General features: G+C 42.8%; 2 protein-coding genes across 3 annotated transcripts in view; one reads left to right on the top strand and one right to left on the bottom strand.

The window, feature by feature from the left end:
* Nucleotides 1-18,714, top strand: part of BICDL1 (BICD family like cargo adaptor 1) — an 89,926-nt gene extending 71,212 nt beyond the window's left edge. For both annotated transcript variants that reach the window (XM_029571788.1, XM_029571787.1), the window contains 3 exons: nt 8,463-8,590; nt 9,665-9,785; nt 17,871-18,714. In XM_029571788.1, coding sequence (XP_029427648.1) covers nt 8,463-8,590; nt 9,665-9,785; nt 17,871-18,068 — 447 coding nt within the window. In that variant the 3' untranslated portion in view covers nt 18,069-18,714. The remainder of the gene's footprint in view (nt 1-8,462; nt 8,591-9,664; nt 9,786-17,870) is intronic.
* Nucleotides 18,715-19,252: 538 nt separating this feature from the next.
* RAB35 (RAB35, member RAS oncogene family) overlaps nt 19,253-22,576 on the bottom strand; it is a 71,778-nt gene continuing 68,454 nt past the window's right edge. The window contains exons 5-6 of the mRNA XM_029571790.1: nt 21,766-21,890; nt 19,253-20,159 (exon numbers count right to left, since the gene is read on the bottom strand). Of these exons, the coding sequence (XP_029427650.1) occupies nt 20,031-20,159; nt 21,766-21,890 (254 nt within the window). The 3' untranslated portion in view covers nt 19,253-20,030. The remainder of the gene's footprint in view (nt 20,160-21,765; nt 21,891-22,576) is intronic.

The following is a 22,576-nucleotide window of genomic DNA, read 5'->3' as shown; positions in this document are numbered from 1 at the left end:
AGATATCATCTGTTGGGCCTGAGGTGTAAGGTAAGGGATTGGATCTTGTTGTTTTTGGAGGGCAGAATACAGTTGATTCAGATGGGGGAAGTTCGCTCTGCACCAGTCAGGCTGAAGATGGGTGTGCCACAGGGCTCGTGCCTTTCCCCTGTATTATTTAACACTTTTATAAAGCTGTTGCTTTTATAAAGCATAAATAAGACTGGGTGTCACCAGTCTTATTTATGCTGATGATATCCAGTTCTTAGTTCAGCTTAGAAGAGGCAGTGAACTACTGTTTATCAATGATTTAATTCTGGGTGTTAGTGATGAATAAGACTAAGACAAAGATCTTGGGATTTGGAAGAGTATTTAGCATTCAATTGACTTATTTGATTAGTCCTCTACTGAATGATTACGTTATCTCTGTTTCATCTCTGTTTGGGTGGTTTTAGATTCAAGTATTCCAATGGAATCTTTTGTGAGTGAGTGTGCATTTTATAAAATCTGCGCGTTCATGGATGTGCGCGTACCTTTTAAAATCTACCCTTTAGTTAACTTGATTAATAGCAGTTTATGGACTTCTCCTCCAGGAACTTATTCAAACCTTTTTTTAAACCCAGCTATATTAACTGCCTAACCACATCCTCAGGCAATGAATTCCAGAGCTTAATTGTGTGTTGAGTGAAAAATAATTTTCTCCAATTTGTTTTAAATGTTCTACTTGCTAACTTCATGGAGAGACCCCTAGGCCTTCTGTTATCTGAAAGAGTAAATAACCAATTCACATTTACTGGTTCTAGTCCTCTCATGATTTTATAGACCTCCATCACAACCCCCTCAGCCATCTCTTCTCCAAGCTGAACAGCCCTAACCTCTTTAGCCTTTCCTCACTGGGGAGTCATTCCATCCCCTTTATCCATTTTGGTCACTCTTCTCTGTACCTTCTCCAGTGCAACCATATCTTGTTTGAGATGCGGCAACCAGAATTGCACACAGTTTTCAAGGTGTGGTCTCACCATGAAAGCGATACACAGGCATTATGAAATTCTCCGTTTTATTCACAATTCCCTCCCTAATAATTCCAAATATTATCTTTGCTTTTTTTGACCACCACAACACACAGAGACAGCGATTTCGATGTATTATCTACTATGACACCTACATCTTTTTCCTGGGTGGAACCAAACATTGTGCAACTATAGCATGAGTTAGTTCCCTATATGAATCACTTTGCACTTGTCCACATTAAATTTCAGCTGCCATTTGGACGCCAAATCTTCCAGTCTCACAAGATCCTCCTGCAATTTATCAAATTTGCGTGTGATTTAACTACTCTGAATAATTTTGGGTTATCTGTAAATATGATCACCTCACTTGTATCCCTTTCCAGATCATTTATAAATATATTGAAGATCACCGGTCCAAGTACAGATCCATGAGGCACTCCACTGTTTACCTTTTTTCCATTGTGAAAACTGACCATTTAAGCCTACTCTCTGGTTCCTGTCTTTTAACCAGTTTGGAATCCAGAAAAGTGCATCGCCTCCTATTCCATGACTTTCTAGTTTTCTTAGAAGCCTCTCATGAAGAACTTTGTCAAACACCTTCTGAAAATACAAATACACTACATCTACTGGTTCATGTTTATCCATATGTTTATTAAACCCTTCAAAAAATTGTAGCAGATTTGTGAGGCAAGACTTCCCTTGGGTAAATCTATGCTGTGTCCCATTACACCATGTCTATCTATATGTTCTGTCATTTTCTTCTTTAGAATAGTTTCTATTATTTTCCCAGCATTGAAGTCAGGCTTACCGGTCTATAGTTTCCCAGATCACCCCTGGAGCACTTTTTAAATATCGGGGTTACACTGGCCAGGTACAATGTACGATTTTAATATTAGGTTACATATTTTTACTAATAGGTCTGAAATTTAATTTTTTAGTTCTTTCAGAACCCTGGGGGGTATACCATTCAGTCCAAGTGATTTGCTGCTCTTTAATTTGTCAATCTGGCCTACTATATCTTCCAGATTCTACGCTATTTGGTTCAGTTTATCCAAATCATCACCCTTGAAAACTGTCTCCTGAACCTGTATCTCTGCAAAATCCTCATTAGTAAACAAGAAAGCAAAGAATTAATTTGGGGTAGATTTTAAAAAAGTACGCCCGCACGTACTTTTGTTTGCGTGACCGGCGCAAACAAGAGTACGCCGGATTTTAATAGATAATGCGCGTAGCCGCGCGTATCTTTTAAAATCAGGGGTCGGCACGCGCAAGGCTGCGCAAAATCGGCAGCCTGCACATGCAGCCTGCCTCTGTTCCCTCCCCCCACACCTTCCCCTCTCTAACCCACCCCCCCAGCCCTATCTAAAACCCCCCCTACCTTTGTTTGAAAAGTTACGCCTGCGCCGGCCAGCCGCCGGCACGCGATTCCCCAGCCCAGGAGCAGTTTCAGAGACCTCGGCCACACCCCTGAAATGCCCCTGGGCCGGAACCATGCCCGTGGCCCTGCCCCCAGATGATGCGCCGCCGCGACACGCCCCCCCCCCCCCCCCGGAAAGCCCCAGGACTTGCGCGCATCCCGGGGCTTGCGTGTGCCGCCGAGCCTATTCAACATAGGCTCGGCGCGCACAGGGGGAGCTTGGGGCAGGTTTTCGGGGGGTACGTGCGTATCTTGTCCGCGTGCCCCTTTGAAAATCTGTCCCTTAGTTTTTCCGCAATGGCCTTATCTTTCTTAAGTGTCCCTTTAACAAGTTTAACTCCTCAATCATCTAACGATTCAACCGACTTCCTCGCAGGTTTCCTGCTTCGGATATATGAGTCTTTGCCTCTACAGCCATTTCAAATTCTCTCTTAGCCTGTCTTATCATTGTTATGTCAGATGGATCTTTCTTCCAATTTTTTAAGGAACTTTTTATGGCTAAAATAGCCTCTTTTTTACTTCCCCTTTTAACCATGCAGGTAATCGTCTGACCTTTCTTTCACCTTTCTTAATGCATGGAATACATCTGGACTGCGCTTCTAAGATGTTATTTTTAAACAATGTCCGTGCCTGTTATAACACTCTTAACCTTTGCAGCTGCACCTTTCAGTTTTTTCTATTTTCCTCATTTTATCAAAGTTTCCCTTTTTAAAATTTAGTGTTAGAGCTGCAGATTTACTTATTGTCCCCCTTCCAGTTATTAGTTTAAATTTGATCATGTTATGATCACTGTTGCCAAGTGGCCCCACCACCGTTACTTCTCTCACCAAATCTTGCGTTCCACTAAGAATTAAATCTAAAATAGCTCCCTCTCTTGTTGGTTCCTGAACCAATTGCTCCATGAAGCAATCATTTATTACATCCAGGAACTTTATGTCTCTAGCAAGTCCTGATGTTACATTTACCCAGTCAATATTGGGGTAATTGAAATCTGATAACACAAAGAGTCAATAATTATCCACTGTGATCCATATTATCAACAACAAAAGTGGAACCAAATTGAATTAAAGAAAATGGCTAAAGAAGGCGTCAGCAAGCCTGACGTTGTGTGAATTCTTACAAAGACACCAACCGGTCTTTTCAATCATTCGCCTTCTTTTAAATTTATTTAATTTCAAAATAATTTTTGTTAGGAGTTTTTTCTTTTTTCTTAAAATGTCCTCCGTCAATCATAGACTCTTAAACATAAATACTTGACTGTATTGCGGCCCAACACGGCCCGTGTTTCACCCATAAGCTTCTTCAGGGGCGTATGAACAACATATAGACAAGAGTCTGTATCCTATAATGGCAATAAGTTAAAAATTAAAATCTTTATCCCAAAGAAGGTTGAAAAAACTTATACTCATCTTTAAGTTAAGCCAGCTACCAATTCATCCGGACATCACGTCTCAACAACCGGGAAATTGGAGGGAGGAAGGGAGAAGCCAAGCCACACGTCTCTTTAAACGTACGAGATTAAGTGATGTCATTAATTACGCCAAATATTCATGACGTCTCATCTTACGACATCCATCAGGGTAGGTAGTGAGAATAATCAAGTTCCCATGTTTATCCAAGAAAAGAGTACAAATCCAATTCAGCATTCAGTCCCATAGGAGCAACAGTGCGGGGTTGCTGTCTGCACTGGTATGTTATGACCAGAGAAGGTATTTAGTGGTTGGGTCAGTAGGTTTGACTGGTCAACTGTGGTAGTGTAGTTAAGTAGCAGGGCACTGGCTTAGGTTTTTTTTCCTATGATTGTTTTAATTTTGTACTGGTTATGTGGTATATAAGTTTATATCGTCCACAAAGGAGTGCAAAGAACAATGAAGGTCCAATTTTAATCTTCATCAAAATTATTTATTTTAAATGTTCAAAGTCGCCACTCCAACTTTCAAAAACATGCACAATCGAATGACTGTTTCAGGGTCCCCCGACACGGACCCCGTGTTTCGCCCGTAGGCTGCGTCGGGAGGGACAGTCTGTAATTACAATAAAAGCTAAAAGGGAAAAAGAACAATAATACATGAATGTATAAGAGAGGACCAAACTAAGGGTACAAAATGTATCTATACTGTAGAGTTAAACGCATTCCAAGAGGACTGCGAGTTCAAAAAGCACCGCGGCTCCACACTGAAAATAAAGATTTCCTAACAAGATGGACACAGATCTTGAACAAGTGCTCGTTCGATCTGATGGTACTCATTATTGAGACCACCAAACCATTGTTAATATCTTTACGTGAAGAGTTGAACGAGCAACTGGACAGTATAAAGAACTCCACACCTGTGGATGCTTTTGAGCAACAGCTAATTGAGTTTAATAAGAATTTGGAAAAATTTAGAAACGAATTGAAAGTAGCAAAATTTAAAAAGTTTCAACGTGACGAAACTGATTATTCGAAAGGATACGTCTATTCATGGACCAACACACCACGAAGAAAAGTGACTTTTGCCAATTCTTCCTCCGACGATTCTTCGGGCGAAGATGCAGCAATTCCATTACATCGAGAAGATGCAGCCTCTATGTTCCCTCCAGCCATGCTGCCACATCAATCTGCAGCTTCATCTTTTTTCTCACAACCCTTACTGCAACAGCCACAATCACAGCCGGTGTCAACAATTGCACAGGCTTTTTTAGACCCTCAGCCATCCGGGAAACCATCCCGGAACCCCAGATATCGGGGTCGAGCACAAGCCTCACAGAACTCACGTATCACTCGCAACACGCGACAACAACCTGTTCCGGACCCCTGGCTGTAGCATCACCATCTTCAGTACCAGTGTTCAATTTATCATGTCATCCATTATCTCAATATGAACTATCTGTTTTGGAGAAAGGACTTTCTTTTGTTCCCACTATTCCATTTAATGCATTTAATTTACAAGTTTTTCTGTTTCGATTTTTTCGCATGCTGCGTATAAAACAATTTTTTGCCAATTCCCCACCAGCAGGGGATATGTCAATAATAAAAAGAAAGTCGAGATGGCTTCCTCCGGGACCAATTGACCTTGTATTAATTACATTTGAAAAATTGGTACAGAATGATATTCAAAAGTTGCCACTTAAACCGAAAGTAAAGCATTTTAACATGTCTAAAAATGAAAAACTAGCAATTACATCTTTGTCCTCCGATCCTAATATTATTGTGAAACCAGCTGATAAGGGTGGGGGAATAGTGGTGTTGAACACTATCGATTACAAGGATGAAATTCTTCGCCAACTATCCGATACCAATTTTTATATTCCACTAACTGTTGATCCCACTCAAGAATTAAGGGAATTGATTAAAAATATTGTTCAGGACGCATTAGATTCACATCAGCTTACTTCTCGTGAGGCCAATTTTTTGCAAACAGATCATCCTATCACTCCAACTTTTTATATTCTCCCAAAAATCCACAAATCCCTTGTGAACCCTCCTGGACGGCCCATAGTCGCGGGCATAGGATCCATTCTGGAACCTCTATCACAATTTATAGATGTCTTTTTGAAACCTCAAGTTCCTCAGAGTCGTTCCTATGTCCGTGACTCTAATCACTTCATCACAATTATTGAGAATCTTCCTCCATTTTCAGACACATGTTATCTGGTAAGCTTGGATATAGTTTCCCTATATTCCAATATTCCCCAGAATGAGGCACTGTTATTGGTAGAACATATTTTGAGCTCTCGCCCTCCACATCGTATTTCCACTCAATTTCTAATTTCTATAGCACGTCTGGCTCTTACTAGAAATTTTTTTCAATTTCAGGATACCTTATATCAGCAGGTTAAAGGGACAGCCATGGGGGCTACTATGGCCCCCAGTCTGGCATGTCTATACGTCAGTAAGTTTGAGGAAGAAGTTATTTACCCATCTTCACATTTCCAATTCATTAAAGTATGGTACCGTTACATAGATGACATTTTTCTGATTTGGACAGGTACAAATATGCAATTTTATTATTTTCTGGATTGGCTTAATCAAAGTAATCCCCACTTAAAATTCAACCACTGCATTAATTCCACGACTATTTCATTTCTAGATATACAAATTCAATTCAAGGAAGGTTCATTCAGCACATCCATTTATCGTAAGAGCACGGACCGTAACACTCTGTTACGTTTTGACAGCCATCACCCCACCCCCTTAAAAATGAACATTCCAGCCGGGCAGTTACTCTGGCTTCGACGCCTCTGTTCATCAAAAAATGACTTTATCACACAAGCTAAGCAGATGATGCTCCGGTTTGAGGAGAGGGGGTACCCTCACCGGGTCCTCCGGAAAGCTTTTAAGAGAGCATTATATGTTAACCGTGATCTGCTTTTTCTTTCACAATCCACAACAGAGGATTCGTGCATTAATTGTATTTTGCCCTTTTCTACCCATGTGTACACCATTACCTCTATTCTTAAACGTCACTGGTCTCTGCTCTCTTTACATGAAATCTTCAACCATCCCTTACGTTTTTCCTTTTGCCGGGGAAAAAATTTGAGAAACATGCTTGTTCATTCTCATTTTCAATCTACCTCCACCTATGATTCAGGTAACTTTTTTGGCCACCAATCTTGTGGCCAATGCTCAGTATGTCCTTTTACTTTCTCCACCACTATTTTTGAACATCCTTCCACGCACAAAAAATTTCCTTTAAGATTTTCAACTACCTGTCAGTCACGAGGAGTAATCTATGTGATCTTGTGTCCCTGCCCGAAACTATATGTAGGAAAAACCACGAGACAGATACGCACACGTATCATTGAACACCGATCTAATATTCGTACTGGTCGTGAAACTGCCCCTGTAGTCTCCCATTGGCAAACAGCTGGACACACTGAGGATGACCTTAAATTCCTTGTGATCGATACGCTTCATCCGCCTAGTCGGGGTGGTAATTTCTCCGAAATGCTTACCCGAAGAGAACAGAAGTGGATTTTTACACTCAATAGCCTGCATCCAGCAGGATTAAATAACGAGATTGAATGGCAGTATTTTTTATAATCAGCTAAATGTACTTATATTCTTTTGATTCCTTCATTGTTCTCCTCGGTAAACGTAGTGGTGTCCCATTTTGATTGGCTAAGCTCTTCTGCGTTCTGATTGGTGGTTCAAATCGCGCCAAAATTCCCCTTTTAAACGCAGTGTTTAGTCTGGCCGCCCGCCCTCCTCGCTGCTTGAGCTGTATGAATTCCACAGCTGTTTTGAAGGTATGTGTCTCGGCACCAATAGATACATTTTGTACCCTTAGTTTGGTCCTCTCTTATACATTCATGTATTATTGTTCTTTTTCCCTTTTAGCTTTTATTGTAATTACAGACTGTCCCTCCCGACGCAGCCTACGGGCGAAACACGGGGTCCGTGTCGGGGGACCCTGAAACAGTCATTCGATTGTGCATGTTTTTGAAAGTTGGAGTGGCGACTTTGAACATTTAAAATAAATAATTTTGATGAAGATTAAAATTGGACCTTCATTGTTCTTTGCACTCCTTTGTGGACGATATATTGATTGTGGAGTGCAACCAGCTCCTTCTCTTATATTTGTATATAAGTTTATGAAATAAAATAAGAATGGGCTTAGAATGAGTTGTTTAAATCAGAGGATGGATGTGGTGCACCTTTTATTCCTAAAGAGAATAGTTTTCAGTAGTCCAAATGGTTGTGAAGTCTGCAGGCACTTATGTACCCACACAAACTACCTGGGCAGGTTCCTTGGATTTGAACTGAATTACTCATCTTTATAAACCTGAGTTCAAGGTGGGTTAAATTTAGATACAGTAGATATTTCCCTAGCTATTTACTAAAGGATTTCTTCCATTTTGTATCTATGGAAAAAATACTTTGGAAATAGGACTCTTGTCTAGTGATTACTTAGTTATCTAACAAAAGCCTTTTGAAAATTGTCCTCCAAATGCATACAAAAATTAAGAAATAAAATATGCTAGGATAAAAGGGAGAAATATGACCATAAGCAGAAGTAACAGAGCCAAGCATTAGATGCTGCTTTTATGCAGATTGTTTGTCTCTTTGCTTATAGGTGACCCTCCTGAGCATGGAAATGAACACATTGAAAGAGGAGAGGGATCGTCTCCAAGCAACTTCGGAGAAGAAACCCAGTGAGCAACTATTGAAAGCCATCAGGGACCGTGATGAGGCCATTGCTAAGTAATTTCCCTTTACTTATTTGAAAGTGTAATAGAGAAGAAAGCACAGCAGATTTAACCCTGAGGTGCAAATAATATTCACCCAAGGCCACGATCTCTGATAGGGAGATATTTCTAGGATGTGTTATCAGACTCCTGAAGAGGTAAATTGTATCACTCCCGCCATAGCAGTAAAGTCTGCATATACATTCTATATTCAGTAGCATGATGAACAGACAATTTATCCAGCTAAAATTACCTGGATAACTTATCTCTGTCCTGGAATGCCTCCAACCTACCTGGGTAACAGCTAGCTAGGTAAACTGAAGACTGTCAGAGTAGCAGGAAATTTAAACCCTGCAGTTTGTTTGACTAGGAACCAAACTTAGCCAGACAAATCATCAGAATATTGACCCCCACAGCCTGATTAAAGAAAAAGATCAACTATTGGGGATGTAATGGGTACTTGTGACCTGTACTGGCCATTGTCAGAGACAGAATAGTGGGCTGGATGCACCATTAGTCTGACCCAGCACGGCACTTCTTATGTTCTTATGCACAGGATGCTGGGCTTGATGCACCATTGATCTGGCCCAGCACAGCACTTCTTATGTTCTCATAAACACAATGCTGGGCTCGATACACCATTGATTTGACCCAGCACAGTATTTATGTACACAATGCTGGCTAGATGCACCATTGGTCTGATGAAGCATAGGACTTCTTATGTTCAGGATGCTGGGGCTCCATGCACCATTGGTGTGACCTTATGTTATGTGCAAGATGTTGGGCTCAGTGCACCAGTGGTCCGATCTAGTGTGGCACTTCTTATGCTCAGGATGCTAGGCTCGATACACCATTGGTCTGACGCAGCACAGCACTTATATTTTTACATACAGGATGCTGGGCTCAATGCATCATTGGTGTGACCCAGCACAGCAGTTCTTGTATGTTTGAAGAACAAAACATGCATTTTTATTGATATGTTTAAATGTTGTAGGATGCTGTGGTGATCAACTCACTGCTAAGAAGTCATCTTCCGTATAAAGATTTTGGAGGCAAATAGTTTCCTTTGATCATTAACTTCTTTTTGCAGGAAAAATGCAGTGGAATTGGAACTGGCCAAATGCAAGATTGATGTGATGTCCCTGAACAGTCAGCTGCTGGATGCTATCCAACAAAAACTGAATCTCTCACAGCAGCTGGAGGCATGGCAGGTAGGTGTCCCACAGCATAAAATGGGTGAGGAAGTCAGGCCTGAGGAGAGTTTGCTCCATGGGAATTCCTCACCGTTCATTTCACTACAGACTTCTGAAAAACCTGTCATGCTGCAGCTAGAGACTAGACAAGCAATAAATGATTTCAAAGATTCTATCACAAGGGACTGCATATTTGGATTTTACTGAAGGAAGAGAAACAGTGGAAAAGAACATAGAAAGGAAAAACTGAGTAGCAAGGAGAAATTCCTAAACTTCTTTTAGTCATATCAGGTCCACGAGAGATACAGGACCTTATTCAGAAAAGACTTTTTTTTTCCATTCTGTGCCGATGGAAAAAAAAAACCTTTATTCAATAAAGCCTTTAGAGTCAGAAAGGGAGGCAGAGGCAGGGAGTTAACAACAAACATGGCCTAGACTGAGAGTAACTTTTCATGCAGTGGGCACAGAATTCAGCGTTAGCTATGTGGCTTCCTTCTGTTTCAATTCCATTATTTTTTTCCTCTCTCTTTTCTCTCCTGGCTACAGTTTGCTTCCTCAGGGCTTTTTACTATCTGGCTCCTTTGGTTTCTGATCTAGTGACCCTTCTCACTTCCCGTACCAACAGGTTTAGTTGTACAGGCCTCCTGCCTTTGAGGTGAGCACATCCTTCATTTCACCTCGTCAATCATCTGAACATGAGTTCATTGTTTGCCGAGACTGTGTTCACATAGTATATCATTCACTGACCCATCTGCAAGTAACAGCCTAACAACCATTTATTCCTGTTTTTCCTCATTGTCCAATAATAGAAGCTGCTAGGTAGCTGGCCCACTCTCATAGATCTGCAGCCACTTCCCATTCCATAACCATGTTCTCTGGTAACAAGTGCCCTGTACCTGTGCCAGAGGAACCCATGTACATGTATACAAAGGCCTCGGTCTAAGAAATAGCAAGTGCCAGAGAATCAGCTTTAAAAGATGTAAAGGAACATCTCAGGACTGGTAACATTGTCTGTTCCTAGAAAATTATGATGCCTTTATCATATTTTCAGGCTGCCTATGATTTACAATGTATAACTGCACCCAGAGAAAACATTTACAAATAGTGTAGCCATGGGGGAGGGACAATTGGCACAAGTTTCTTGCTCTGTTAATGTTTTTCATCCATATTTTCTTGGTTAGCTAACTACTGTATTTGATCAGGCTCCAGCCTGGGGAGATTTAGACTATCAACTATGGGAACAGAAAGATAGGTCAAGGTATTAACAGCCAGATTTTAAATCACGTGTACATGTAAAAAAAATGGGGGTTATGCATGTGGCTGGGCTTTGCGGCACTGCGCGCATTTTCAAAGGGGCCCAGCCACAAGCGTAACCCGCGTTATGTGCTGAAGTGCTGGGCCCAAATAAAGGGGTGGGGCTGGAGCAGCCGGCACAGCGGCCAGTTGTTGCAGTGCTGGGGAAGCATGTACTGGCCAACTGCCGGCATGTGCAAGTTACTACTGCTCCACTGGAGCAGCAACTTGAAAACCAAAAAAAAAAAAAAAAAGTAGGGGTAGGAAGATTAGATAAGGGGGTAGAGAAGTTCCCTCCAAGTCTGCTCCTTAATTAGAGCGACTGGGAGGGAACTGGGGAAGCCCGGGATGCATCACAGTGCAAAATTTGCAGAATTCTAAACCCCCCGCCTTGTGCGCGGATTGCAAAAGCCGACACCCATGTTATAAAATTGGCACATCCATGTGTGCATGCAGAGTACCGCATGCGATTCTTTAAAAATCGACTCCTAAGCATAGCAAGGCAAAAATATGGAAATAAAAGTAAGTAAGGAGAATGAAAAAGGCAACAAAATACTAAAAGCAGCTGCAGCGGTCAAGCTTATTTTTTGTTAATGTTAAAGGTTTTAATTTGCTTTCACCATAATTTGATCAAGAATCACCTTTGTTTAAACATCACTGCCATGGCGGTGCTGTTTAGTGACTTCAACATTTTCCCTTTCTCCCTCACAGCAGTGGCTGTCACTAAAGTTTGAAGGTCTAAAGCAAAGAATCAGAAACCTATAATAGCAAATAAGTTTCTCAAATATTCAGAAATGCTTAGGAAAATGTTATGTAGATTGCCAAAGCCCCATTGACAAGGTGCAGTTTATAGAGGCAACTTTTAAGAGGCAACAGAGCTGGAATATATAAAACAGAGAAAGAAAAGCCCCAGCTGGTCATAAATGTAGGTTTATGATACCAGAACCCAGCACCTGGTTTGACTGTGCTGTAAACTTGTAAGAGCAGGTGACAAGCATTGGGTCAAAACAAAGTGCCAGGAGTCATACTGTCCTCTCTGAAGGACAAAAATACTTTTCACCCATGCTCAAAATAAATAAATAAATAAATAAAATTTGTTCTTGGGGCACCTCTAAGTTACCCTTTTAAAATTAGCTACAAATCCACCAACAGCCCGGGAACCTGCTGACCCTGCATGCTAAAGTGACCACCCCCAAAAAGTGACCTTCCAGGTCAGGTACGTCAAGGTACAGGAGCTCAAAAGCAGCTTTTATCAGCTGAGCTAAAACCATGAGGTGGTCACAAGACACAGTGGGAGGCTTCATTTGAAGTAGGCTCTGCATGAAATGTACAACTATAGGCAGAACACAGATGGGAGTACCATCTACACCTTGGTGGCATGCACCAATTGCATTGAGATGAACTCTAACAAAGTTGGTCTTTAAGGCAGCCTCTGAGGTAGTGCAGCAGAACGGAGCTAGGACTTTCTGCTCACACCACACAGAAAACCACCTCCAGGCCATAGGACTTTCTAGTAGAAAGCTTGCTTGAAGGCATCAGGACCTGAGAGACATAATATGAAAGATCAAGTGGCTGCAGGATTAATCTCTCAACATCCAAGCTGAGAAAAAGACATGGCCTGGATGTTAGGAAGCTGCAGCCTACCTTCATCTTGCGAGATGAGATATGGGGAAGTCCCCAGACTGATGAGTCTCCAAATGGCCAACTCCTATAGGAGTGGAAAGCAGATCTGTCTCAGCCACTGAGGGGCAATAAGGATCATAGTCCTCCTGTTCTCACAAAGCTTCAAGTCTTTGCTACTAAGGGAATTGGAGGATATGCATAGAGAAGACCCTTGTCCCAGTGACAGGCAAGGGCATCAGAGGCTGGTTTGGTTCTGCTCTCTGTAGAGGTCAGAAGGCAAGGCAGATTCCTTTTGCAGGGGGACACAAACAGATTTACAGTGGGGTTCCACCAGAGGTGGAATATATGATTCATTACCCCCTGATCTAGGGCCTGAAGGCTCGAATGAGCCTGTCCATTACTACATTCTCCGTCCCGGCCAGGTACATGGCCCTAAGCCCCATTCTGTGGGACAGGGCCCACAACCAGATCTGGACTGCTTCCTGCCACAGAAGGTATGAGCCTATGCCTCCCTGCTTGTTGACATACCACATAGTTACTTGGTTGTCAGGGTGGATCAGAACAGCTGATCTCTGAAAGCCTGTAATGTGTACCTGATTGCCCGAAACTCCAGGAAGTTGATTTAACAAGAGTGTTCCTGGGTGGACCAGAGGTGAATGCTGAGCCCATCTATATGAGCTCCCCACCCTGGGGTGGATGCATCTTTGGTTGGGACAAGTAAGCTAGCGGGACTTCGAAACGAGATCCCCTGTTCTGGATCTGAAAGTACCCACCACCGGGACAATGAGTCCTGGAGAGACAGGGTGACTCTGATGCAATCGTGGAGGCTCCAGTGGCCTGGCACCACCGAGACCTCAAGGTCCAATGGAGTCTGCACATGTGTAAATATGCCAAGGGAGTGACATGGATGGTTGTGGCCATATAGCCCACCAACACAATATGTGCCAAGCTGACACCTGCTGGCTCTGTTGGATTTCTACCACAATGATCATCAAGGTGACGGTGGTCTGGCAAGGCAGGAAGGCCTTGGCCTGAGCCAGGTCCAGCAGGGCTCCTATGAAGCCCAACTCTAAAGTGACAGGCTGAGATGGGACTTTGGGTAGTTGAGAAAAAAAAGCCCTGACTGACTCCAACACCCAAATGGTCAAGCACATGGACCTGATGCTCCTTGCCCAAGATGTGCTCTTGACCAGCCAATTGTCCAGCTATAGGAAAGCATGCACTCACAGCTTGCAGAGGTGCGCTGCGATCAAGGCCAGGTATTAAGTAAAGATCCTTGGGGCTGATGTGAGTGCGATCGGCAACAACTGGTACTGGAAGTGCTGTTTTCACCACACAAATTGGAGATTGTTCCTGTTACAGGGATCTTCCTCTTTTTGCAAAAGGGGGATCAAGGTGGCCAGGAAAAACTCCTCGAACTTTTCTTAAACCTTGTGCAAGGCCCCATAGGTCTACACTGGGACAGAGTTCTCCTGTTCTCTTTGGAATAAGGACACACCTGGTGTAGAATCACCACCTTCTTTGCCCAGGTGGTATATACCAACCACTCTGGCCCCTAAGAGGGAGGAGAGATCTACTAGTAGTACCTCTCGATATACTACCAGCCCCCAAAATGGGGGCTGGTAGTAGATAGAGAGAACACACTGGTCCAAGGTTATACTGGGCCACTGGCATATGCTCCCTATGAACAAGTCAAAACCCCATCCCCAGACTTGACTGAGGAGCCAGCTGGGGCTTGGGCCTCTACAACCTAGGCCAACTGCAGGAGTGCCAATGCTGTTGACAAAAATGAGGGGGGCGGAGAATAGTACATCCTCTGGCAAAAGAAAGACTTCCTTGGCCTCTATCACTTCGGTGTGTATATCAATCTATCTCGCTGGCCTCCTAGAAGAGGACTGGTTCAGAGTAATGGCGAAGGGCTTCAGAGTGATCCCAAAGTTGGGCCACAGCATCCCTCACCGTATCGCCAAAGAGATTCTCTCCAATACATGGCATGTCACAGAGTTGTTCCACTACCTCTGGTCAGAGGTCCAAGGCCCACTGTGCTGCCATTCCTGCTGAGGAGACTCTTGATGCCATCTCAAAAACGTCATAGGTTACACAGATCTTATTTCTGCACACCAGGCCCTTATGCACCAGCAACATAAGGGTGCTCAGCCACCTCCTACACTGCTTCCACATGTCCCACAACTACTGGCTCATTTAGAGCTGGTGGGCAGTGATATGGGCAATGAGTATGGTGCCTTGAAACACCTTCCTCCCTAGAGCATCCATTGCTCTATAGTCCTTCCCCAGGGGCACAGAGGAATAAATCAGAGAGCACTTGGCCCCCTTGAGGGCTGATTCGACCACCATGGAGTGGTGGGGCAGCTCATGCTTATTGTATCCAGCAGCCTTCTAGACAAAACAAACCCCCATCTGCTGCCTTATTAACAGGAGGCACTGTGAGGGGGTGTTCCCATATCTTCAGCAGCAACTCCTTAAGAATTTTGTGTACTGGGACTGCCACAATCTCCTTAGGAGGCTATACAAACTGGAGTATCTCAAGCATTTTGTGCCTGGCATCCTCCTCAGTAACTGGAAAGGGATGACTTCTGGCATCACCCTCACAAAATCTGAGAAGGTTAAGTCCTCAGGCAGAAACTTCCTTCACTCCTCTGGAGGAGTCAGTTATGAAGGGAGACTAGTGGAGGACAACTCTGAAATATCATCCCCACAGGGGTCATAGGATTCCTCATCCTCACTGTAAGCCACAGGGTATGGGTCCCTAGGTGCTCGGCCTTCATCCAGAGATGCAGGCACTAGTAGGATTGGACTGGGGTGGGAAGTCTTGGCATCTCTTTCAGCCTCTGTGGGGCTTCCTCCTCAGAGGAACTGGCGATGACCCCCATAATAGGTTGGGGGAAGCCTCAGTGCCCCGCCACACTGATGCTCTTATCAGCTTGGCCGGTAATGCACGGATAAACTTGCTGAGCTTCTCAAGAAGCAGTACATGGACAGGTGGCACTGGTTCACCGCTAACTGGACTTTGTGCTCCAGCTCTCCTCAGTTCCTCTATGGCTCCTCAAGATGATCAGTGACTGGCATCAGGACCAGAGGAGACCATCGCGGACCCCTGACACTGGCAGATTGGCAGTCCTGATCTTGGGGATATCAAGGCAAAAGCTGGTGCATACCCATGCCAATGCTCCTTTGGTTTCTCGCTCAGCCTGGTCTTTCCCTGGTGCCGAGGAACCAGATGGCCTCAGCCTGAAGGAGACAGACAATGGTTTGTCTCTGGCGCCCCTGTCTACCAATGGCATAGACAGAACAGTCTCGCTGATGTCAATGGCTCGGTGTCCATTGGTGCAGAACCTTGGTCCTTTGATGCCGATGGCTAGGACTTCTTCGACCCGAAGAGCCGTTCCATCTCATCAAGTCAAAGCTGATGTCCCTTTGGCATCATCTGGGTGCATAAGCGGCAACCCTGGATGTCATGTGATAGCCCCAGGCAGAGGACATATAATGCAGATCCATGATGGACATGGTCCTCAGGTACCGGGGGCATCACTGGAATCCAGACATGGCCATGACAGATGAAACAAAAAGGGGCACAAACCAAAAACTTTGGTAGGGCATCAATGGCCGGTGGGCACCGATGCACCACAGCCATGGGGAATCAATTGTGAAAGGAAATTTAACCTGAATCGCTGAAAACTCTGACAAGGAAACACTACGGTAAGGCAGAGGGGGACCGAGCAACGGAACAAGAAAAACCCATAAAAACCAGTTTTCCGTAAGGCCAAAAGATAGCTAGAGTGAGCTTACTCTCAGCATGAGGATTTAAGCTCCACGGAAAATGAGATTAGAGAGAGTGACCTTATGTGGATGCACAGTATAGGGCATGCTGGGCATGCTCCGGGTGTCTAGTCAATGTCAAAGTTTCTAGAACTTTAAGTTTTCTGCATCAGGGCTCCATCTGATGTCACCCACGTGCGAGGACTACGATCCTGCTTGTCCTCAGAGAATGTCTTCCTTTCAGTCTGATTCTTGCCTTTGGTCCATCCACCTCTCCTAGTGTAAATACTGAGCAGAAAGCATTTCTTTAAGAAGATATCCACTTTTTTCCTGATCCTTATTAAATCTGTTCTTGCCTTTCTATATCTGAAGAAAGTTTTAGCCTGTGCATTTACAGACTGGGCAATATTCTCCTTTTTGGGTATTTGCTTGCCTAACTGCCCTCCCTCCCCTTTTGTATCTCCTGGTAACATTTCTTGTACTCCTTCTGTCCATTTCCATTGCCAAAATGCCTTTCATTTTGGCTCTTACCTTTTCTTCTTTGGTGAAAGACGATTGTCTCTTCATTCTTAGCCTTCCTCCAATACCTGACACAATGTCATATCGGTGGTCCTTTGTATCTCAGATTTATTCCCAACAAGGCTTCCCTAACCTAATCTTTGTAAAGTCTGCCCTGCTGCAGTGTAGGGCTGTTCTAGTAACTTGGCTGACCAACACCATACAATGATCACTAACCTCTGTGATTCCACAATGTATAACTTTATCTCATTATGAATAGCTTGAAAAGGCACCTGTCTGTGGGAACACCAGGACAGGTCTGGGAACCTCTGCCCCAGCAGCTGCAGGGACCTTTTTCAGGTTAATTTTTTTTTAATTTTTGCCATTATGACAAGATAAAAAAAATGGGAGAAATCAGTGGAAAAATGGCAGTTTTCTGGCTAAATATTTTGCTTTTCTTATAATAAACAGATAAATTCCTAAAAAAAATTGAGACATTGTCCCAAAGTATATAACAATGAAAACAAACATCTTCTGCTCTCCATTCATGAAGGCATGATGAACCTAGGAAAAGCATGAAGACATTTCTATTCTCACTGCCTCCTCACTTCTCTCCCTTACCCTGGCTTCTCATTTTCCTGTATCTTGAGGTTTCCATAGAAACTCTGAGACTTGGTAATGCGCTTCTGGAATAACTGACAGTAAAAGCAACCTGCTCAATGTTGCCATCTTTTTATATGAACACAGTATGTATAATCACAGCAAAGTAGTGTGTAGGAGACAAGATTACATTGTACAGCAGCACCATCATCCCCCATCTTCCACTCAAACACCTCAGGTGCTTCATCCCACTCTCCAAAGGTTTTTAAAAAGTGGACTCTGTTTTCATTCATACATTTCTTTTTGCTGTAGGAGGACATGCACAGGGTTATTGAGCAACAGCTGATGGACAAACACCAGAAGGAATGGGGACAGCTTGCTTATTCCTTCTGCAATGGCTACCAAACAAGGCAGCACTCCAGAGCCATGTCAAGTCAGCTGGAAGAGCAGGGGCATGAGCCCATTGTGGCAGAGGGGATGCGTCTTCTCTCATTTTTCAAGAAAAACTAAGTGTTAACTAAATGGACACATCCCTTGTCTAACCAGATCCATGCTTTAGAAATGTAATGCCAAAGAATGTGTTTTTGGTAAAGGAAATGACAGGAGAACTATCAGAAAATCTTTAAAGAGGAAAGGGGCTATTTCAGCCTTGCCCAAAGCTGTGTGATTTCATACATGGAAAGGGAAGTGTGCACCAGGACAAAGTGCCCTCCGAGACAGAGCTTGAACTGGATCTTAATGTTTACATAATTTAAGGTTGAAGAGGAGCTACAGCATAGTTTTTCTCCTTAAAGCACAAGAGACGTTTATAATGGGTAATGCATTTGGGTTAGAGAAATAGTAAGAGCTCTGGGCAAGGCTGTGGTCATGAGAGCAGGGCCTGGATCACATGAGCAGGCTCTTGTGGTTGCTGCGATACCCACATCCAGCTACTTCCTCCTTGTACATGGGTCTGGCTCTGCAGTTACCCTAACGAGAGTCCGTATAAGGAGCTCCTCTCGCTGGTCTTCCTTAGCGAGCATACTGGAAGCACTTGGCCTTCCATGCTCATCCTAAGACCCACACTGTATAGTTTTGTATGTAATACTACGATTGTATATTAACATGTTTTTATACAAAGAAAAACTATTTTTAGTAAAACTATTCCACCACTCAATGTGTATCTAGTGTACTCCTAGAAATATTAGGGGATGATTTTTATTTATGCTGCCTCTGCACTGCCAATCCCATTCTTCCACTGTTCACCAAAAGGCCAAGCTCCAAACAGCAGCATCAAAATAGTCTTTTACTCCCTCTACACAAGCCAAACTGCAGTGCATCACGTAGGATGACAACTTTTACCAGGAAGAACACTTCTCAGACCAGAGTAGAGGGAAAGTGAGAAAATGGAATACACATTAGCCAGTGTTTCCCACCCTGGTCCCAGAGCCTGATGGCAAAAGGTAAGGTTTTCAGAATCGCACCAGAACATATTTACTTATGCCTAAGACAGATTTCCCAACAAAGATCCTGAAAGCCAGATCAACTGCTGGAAGGGGTCCGTCAGGAGCAGGATGTTACAGTCTGGGCCAAGCAAGGGGTGCTGTTCATTTAGTAAGATTTGCATTTTTACTTACAGAAAATGTTAACACTGAAATGACCAGGAGGCATGCTTTAAGGTGCAGTCTACCCTCTCTTGACAATTAACCACCATGTACCCAGAATTCACATTTTATTTCATTTTTCCTATTTCTGAACAGGATGGTACAAAAAAACAGTTTTGGCAGATTTTCTCTTATTAGAAAAATGATCTCTAGTAAAGTTTGGACTCTGGTCTAAAAGAGATGAATGCAATTGGCAGCAAATAAAAAGTCAGATTGAGAATACCAAGATAATTTGCTAGTTTAAAAATGTTTGACTCCACACCAACTCCATTTCTACCCTTAGAGACAGAAGGTTTATATTCCTTGGTTTGACTTTAAATATTTTGACAAAAAGAAGGAAAATGAATGGGTGAATGAAAGGCCGGGCCTGACCGCCAGCCTGCCCAGCAGAGATGAAGAACTGTCTCTACTACCTCTTTAAAAAGAGGAACTCTATGATTCAGGATTGGTGAAAGCTGAAGCAAAAGGAGGATGGCACTGGTTAAAGTATACAGTATGTACAAACCTTCAGGTTAATCAATCCACGGGCTCAGCTCTATATCGGTCTTTTCAGTTATGGACTCTGGCCTGAGCAAGAGAGAAAAAGGGGGGAACAAGAATCCAACACTTGGCATGACACTGAAATGTGTCCGCTCGGAGAAATCTCTTAAATAAAAACGGCACAAAGGTGAGAAAATGCCCCAAAAGCCCCTGGAAGCAGGGCACTGCCCCCGAGACAAGTTTCCTTCTCATGCCCATATTCCCACTGGAGGGAGCGCTCAGTATGAGCAGAGTCTCTGCAGGAGGGAACGCTCAATGTGCGAGCAGAGTCTCTGCAGCAGCCAGGGCACTAGCAGCACCGCTTTTTCCGTTTACTGTTTTTCGTTAGTTTCACCACATCATTTTGTTGTTGCTGTTGCTGCTTTGCTAAATTCTCTTTTTTCGCACGTAGGACTAGCTCTGTAATGCAGTTAAACATCTGAAAAAGATCAAAATACAAAATTCAGTTGCCTTCAAAATCCCCCAATCTATAAAACAAAAACAAATTTACCCTCTGCCCCTTGTCACTACTTACAACTCTACATACATTACTCCTAATGAAGAAGGTGGAGAGTAAAACTACCTTCCAGGCAGCCCAGATGGCTAGTGGGCATGCTGCTCTGTCATGCAGTAACAAGAACTAAGAGACTTGCAAACATATGCAATCTGCCATCCCCAAAGCATGCCTTTACTTATTTTCCACACACCTGCTGAAGGGATCTTCAGAAGGATGGCCATGTTGGTCTGGTGTAACAAAACTGACAAGTGGCGGGTGGCACCTTATAGACTAACCAATTTATAGAGGTATGAGTTTGAGAGGACAGAGTCCACTCTGTTAGATGTGGACTCAGTCTGCTCCTGAAAGGAGTATAACTTTCAAAAGTTTGTTGCAATGGATTAAGTTATTCCAGTACCAAATGTATTGCCTACAACTTGTTCATCGATCATTGCTTCTACAGTATACTGTAAATCTAGAGAAGTACAAGGATCAATGGGTTCTCTCTCATCCAATTTAAGAAATGCCCTGGGTGGTATGTGGCAGAGATCAAGCAGATCCTCTAAACCAGAATAAACCACCACCAATACACTATATCTTGACCACACCTATAGGCCCGCACATCTCCCAACCAGCACATTTGGTCTGACTTACATGTTCTGTCCTTTAAAAACATGCAAGAGGGGTATGGGAATTAACATTCATCTAGTAGATTAAATAAATGGCCACTTAATATTTCTGCTCATAGTTCTGTTGAACTGTTGCTCTATACGGTACCTCTCTCCATTTCTTTTGTCTCCAAGAGCTGAACCTAAATCATATTGAACCTAAATCATATTGAACCTAAATCATATTGTATATTCTACTTAGTTCATTGTAAACCGAATTGATTTGATTTGTATCAAGAAATTCGGTATATAAAAGCCTTAATAAATAAATAAATAAATAAATATTCACTTCAGAAGACCTCAACACTATTAATTTCTGCTTTACCACCCCTCTCTGAGTATATCTTCCTCCTTTAAACCCTGAAGCTCATCATCTTACATTGACTCAATAAAAGGTATTACATCGTGAAAAGAAAGCATGAGAAGGCATTGGCAATATGTGGCTAGGGCACCCAAGATGCAGCTAATGAGGTGGGAAGCTTTCAGCTTGGGCTGCTACAAAATTACAACTGTCAAACAAGTATTCTGCAATGGATCTCAATAAAGCAGTAAACATTTCAATTTTAAAGAAAATACAGTAGAATATGAAAGAAATTGTATTTCTGTTCATCAGCTCCTCCTTTGGCATAAACCTAGAAACAAACATTGCTAGAAACTAAGCTTATCCAGTATTTTGTGCACCAAACCACATTATTTTGAGCTTAAAATTGTAAACTGGGAGCTAATAACTTCAAACACCTTTACATTTATTTGGAAAGCATGACAACCCCAACCCTTATCTGTAAAAGCTCTGAGATTTCAGATTATGGTTCCTTCTTTTACAAACACAACAGAATTGAGTGAAGTGTAATAATGAAATGCCAACCTTGCACTCTACATACCTCTTCAACATTAACATTTTCTTTGGCACTTGTCTCAAAAAGCTGGATACCCATCTGTCCTGCAAATTTATAGGCATCTTCTGTCTCCACAACTTTTCGCTCTGGGTCATCATTCTTATTTCCCACTGAAAAGAACAGGAAAGTGAATGCTGCCAACCACAGTATGCTTGAATTCTATCACAGTACTGCTGGGAAGTTATTCCAGGCATCTACCACTCTCAGTAAAGAAGTATTTTCTTAGGTTCAGAGAGAAAGTTTTCCTTCATATCCCTTGAAATGTTTTACAAGGAAATATCCACCTTCCTCTACTTTATTGAAGCCTGTCACGTATATCTGAGTACTTCTATTCTATCCCACCAACCCCTTTGTCCTCCTTTCCTCCAGCAAGTTCATATGTTCGTTTTGAACATTTCCAATATTTTCCTCACCTTATCCAATTTGGATTCCTCTGAGTTTGGCCATTACATGCATCTTTCACCAGCCTCAAGAATGCTGAGTCCTAGAACCCTTTAAGGTATGGGGCCTAGGGGTATTGAATTAAGCATGAGAATTTGCATGCTTATCTACCCAGATGGCAGATAACAAAAACAGACTTGGACAAGAAGTTACATTCTACAAGGTCATTTCAAAAAACTTACAGGGTTTATCAAGATGTTAGAAACAAACTTTGCATGAGAAACATGACAGATTTTGCTAAAGCTTTTGAAATAGCATATGAAATAGATGATTTTGAAAATAAAGATGGTATTTAGAGAATATCACTCATGACTGACTGGAGGGAGAAGCACACACAGGTCATAATTAATGGCAC

This window comes from Rhinatrema bivittatum, chromosome 11, assembly GCF_901001135.1.
Source record: "Rhinatrema bivittatum chromosome 11, aRhiBiv1.1, whole genome shotgun sequence".
In the NCBI taxonomy this organism is placed as follows: Eukaryota; Metazoa; Chordata; class Amphibia; order Gymnophiona; family Rhinatrematidae; genus Rhinatrema; species Rhinatrema bivittatum.
Note: the sequence above shows the minus strand (reverse complement) of the source record. Positions and strands in the feature narration are given on the sequence as shown.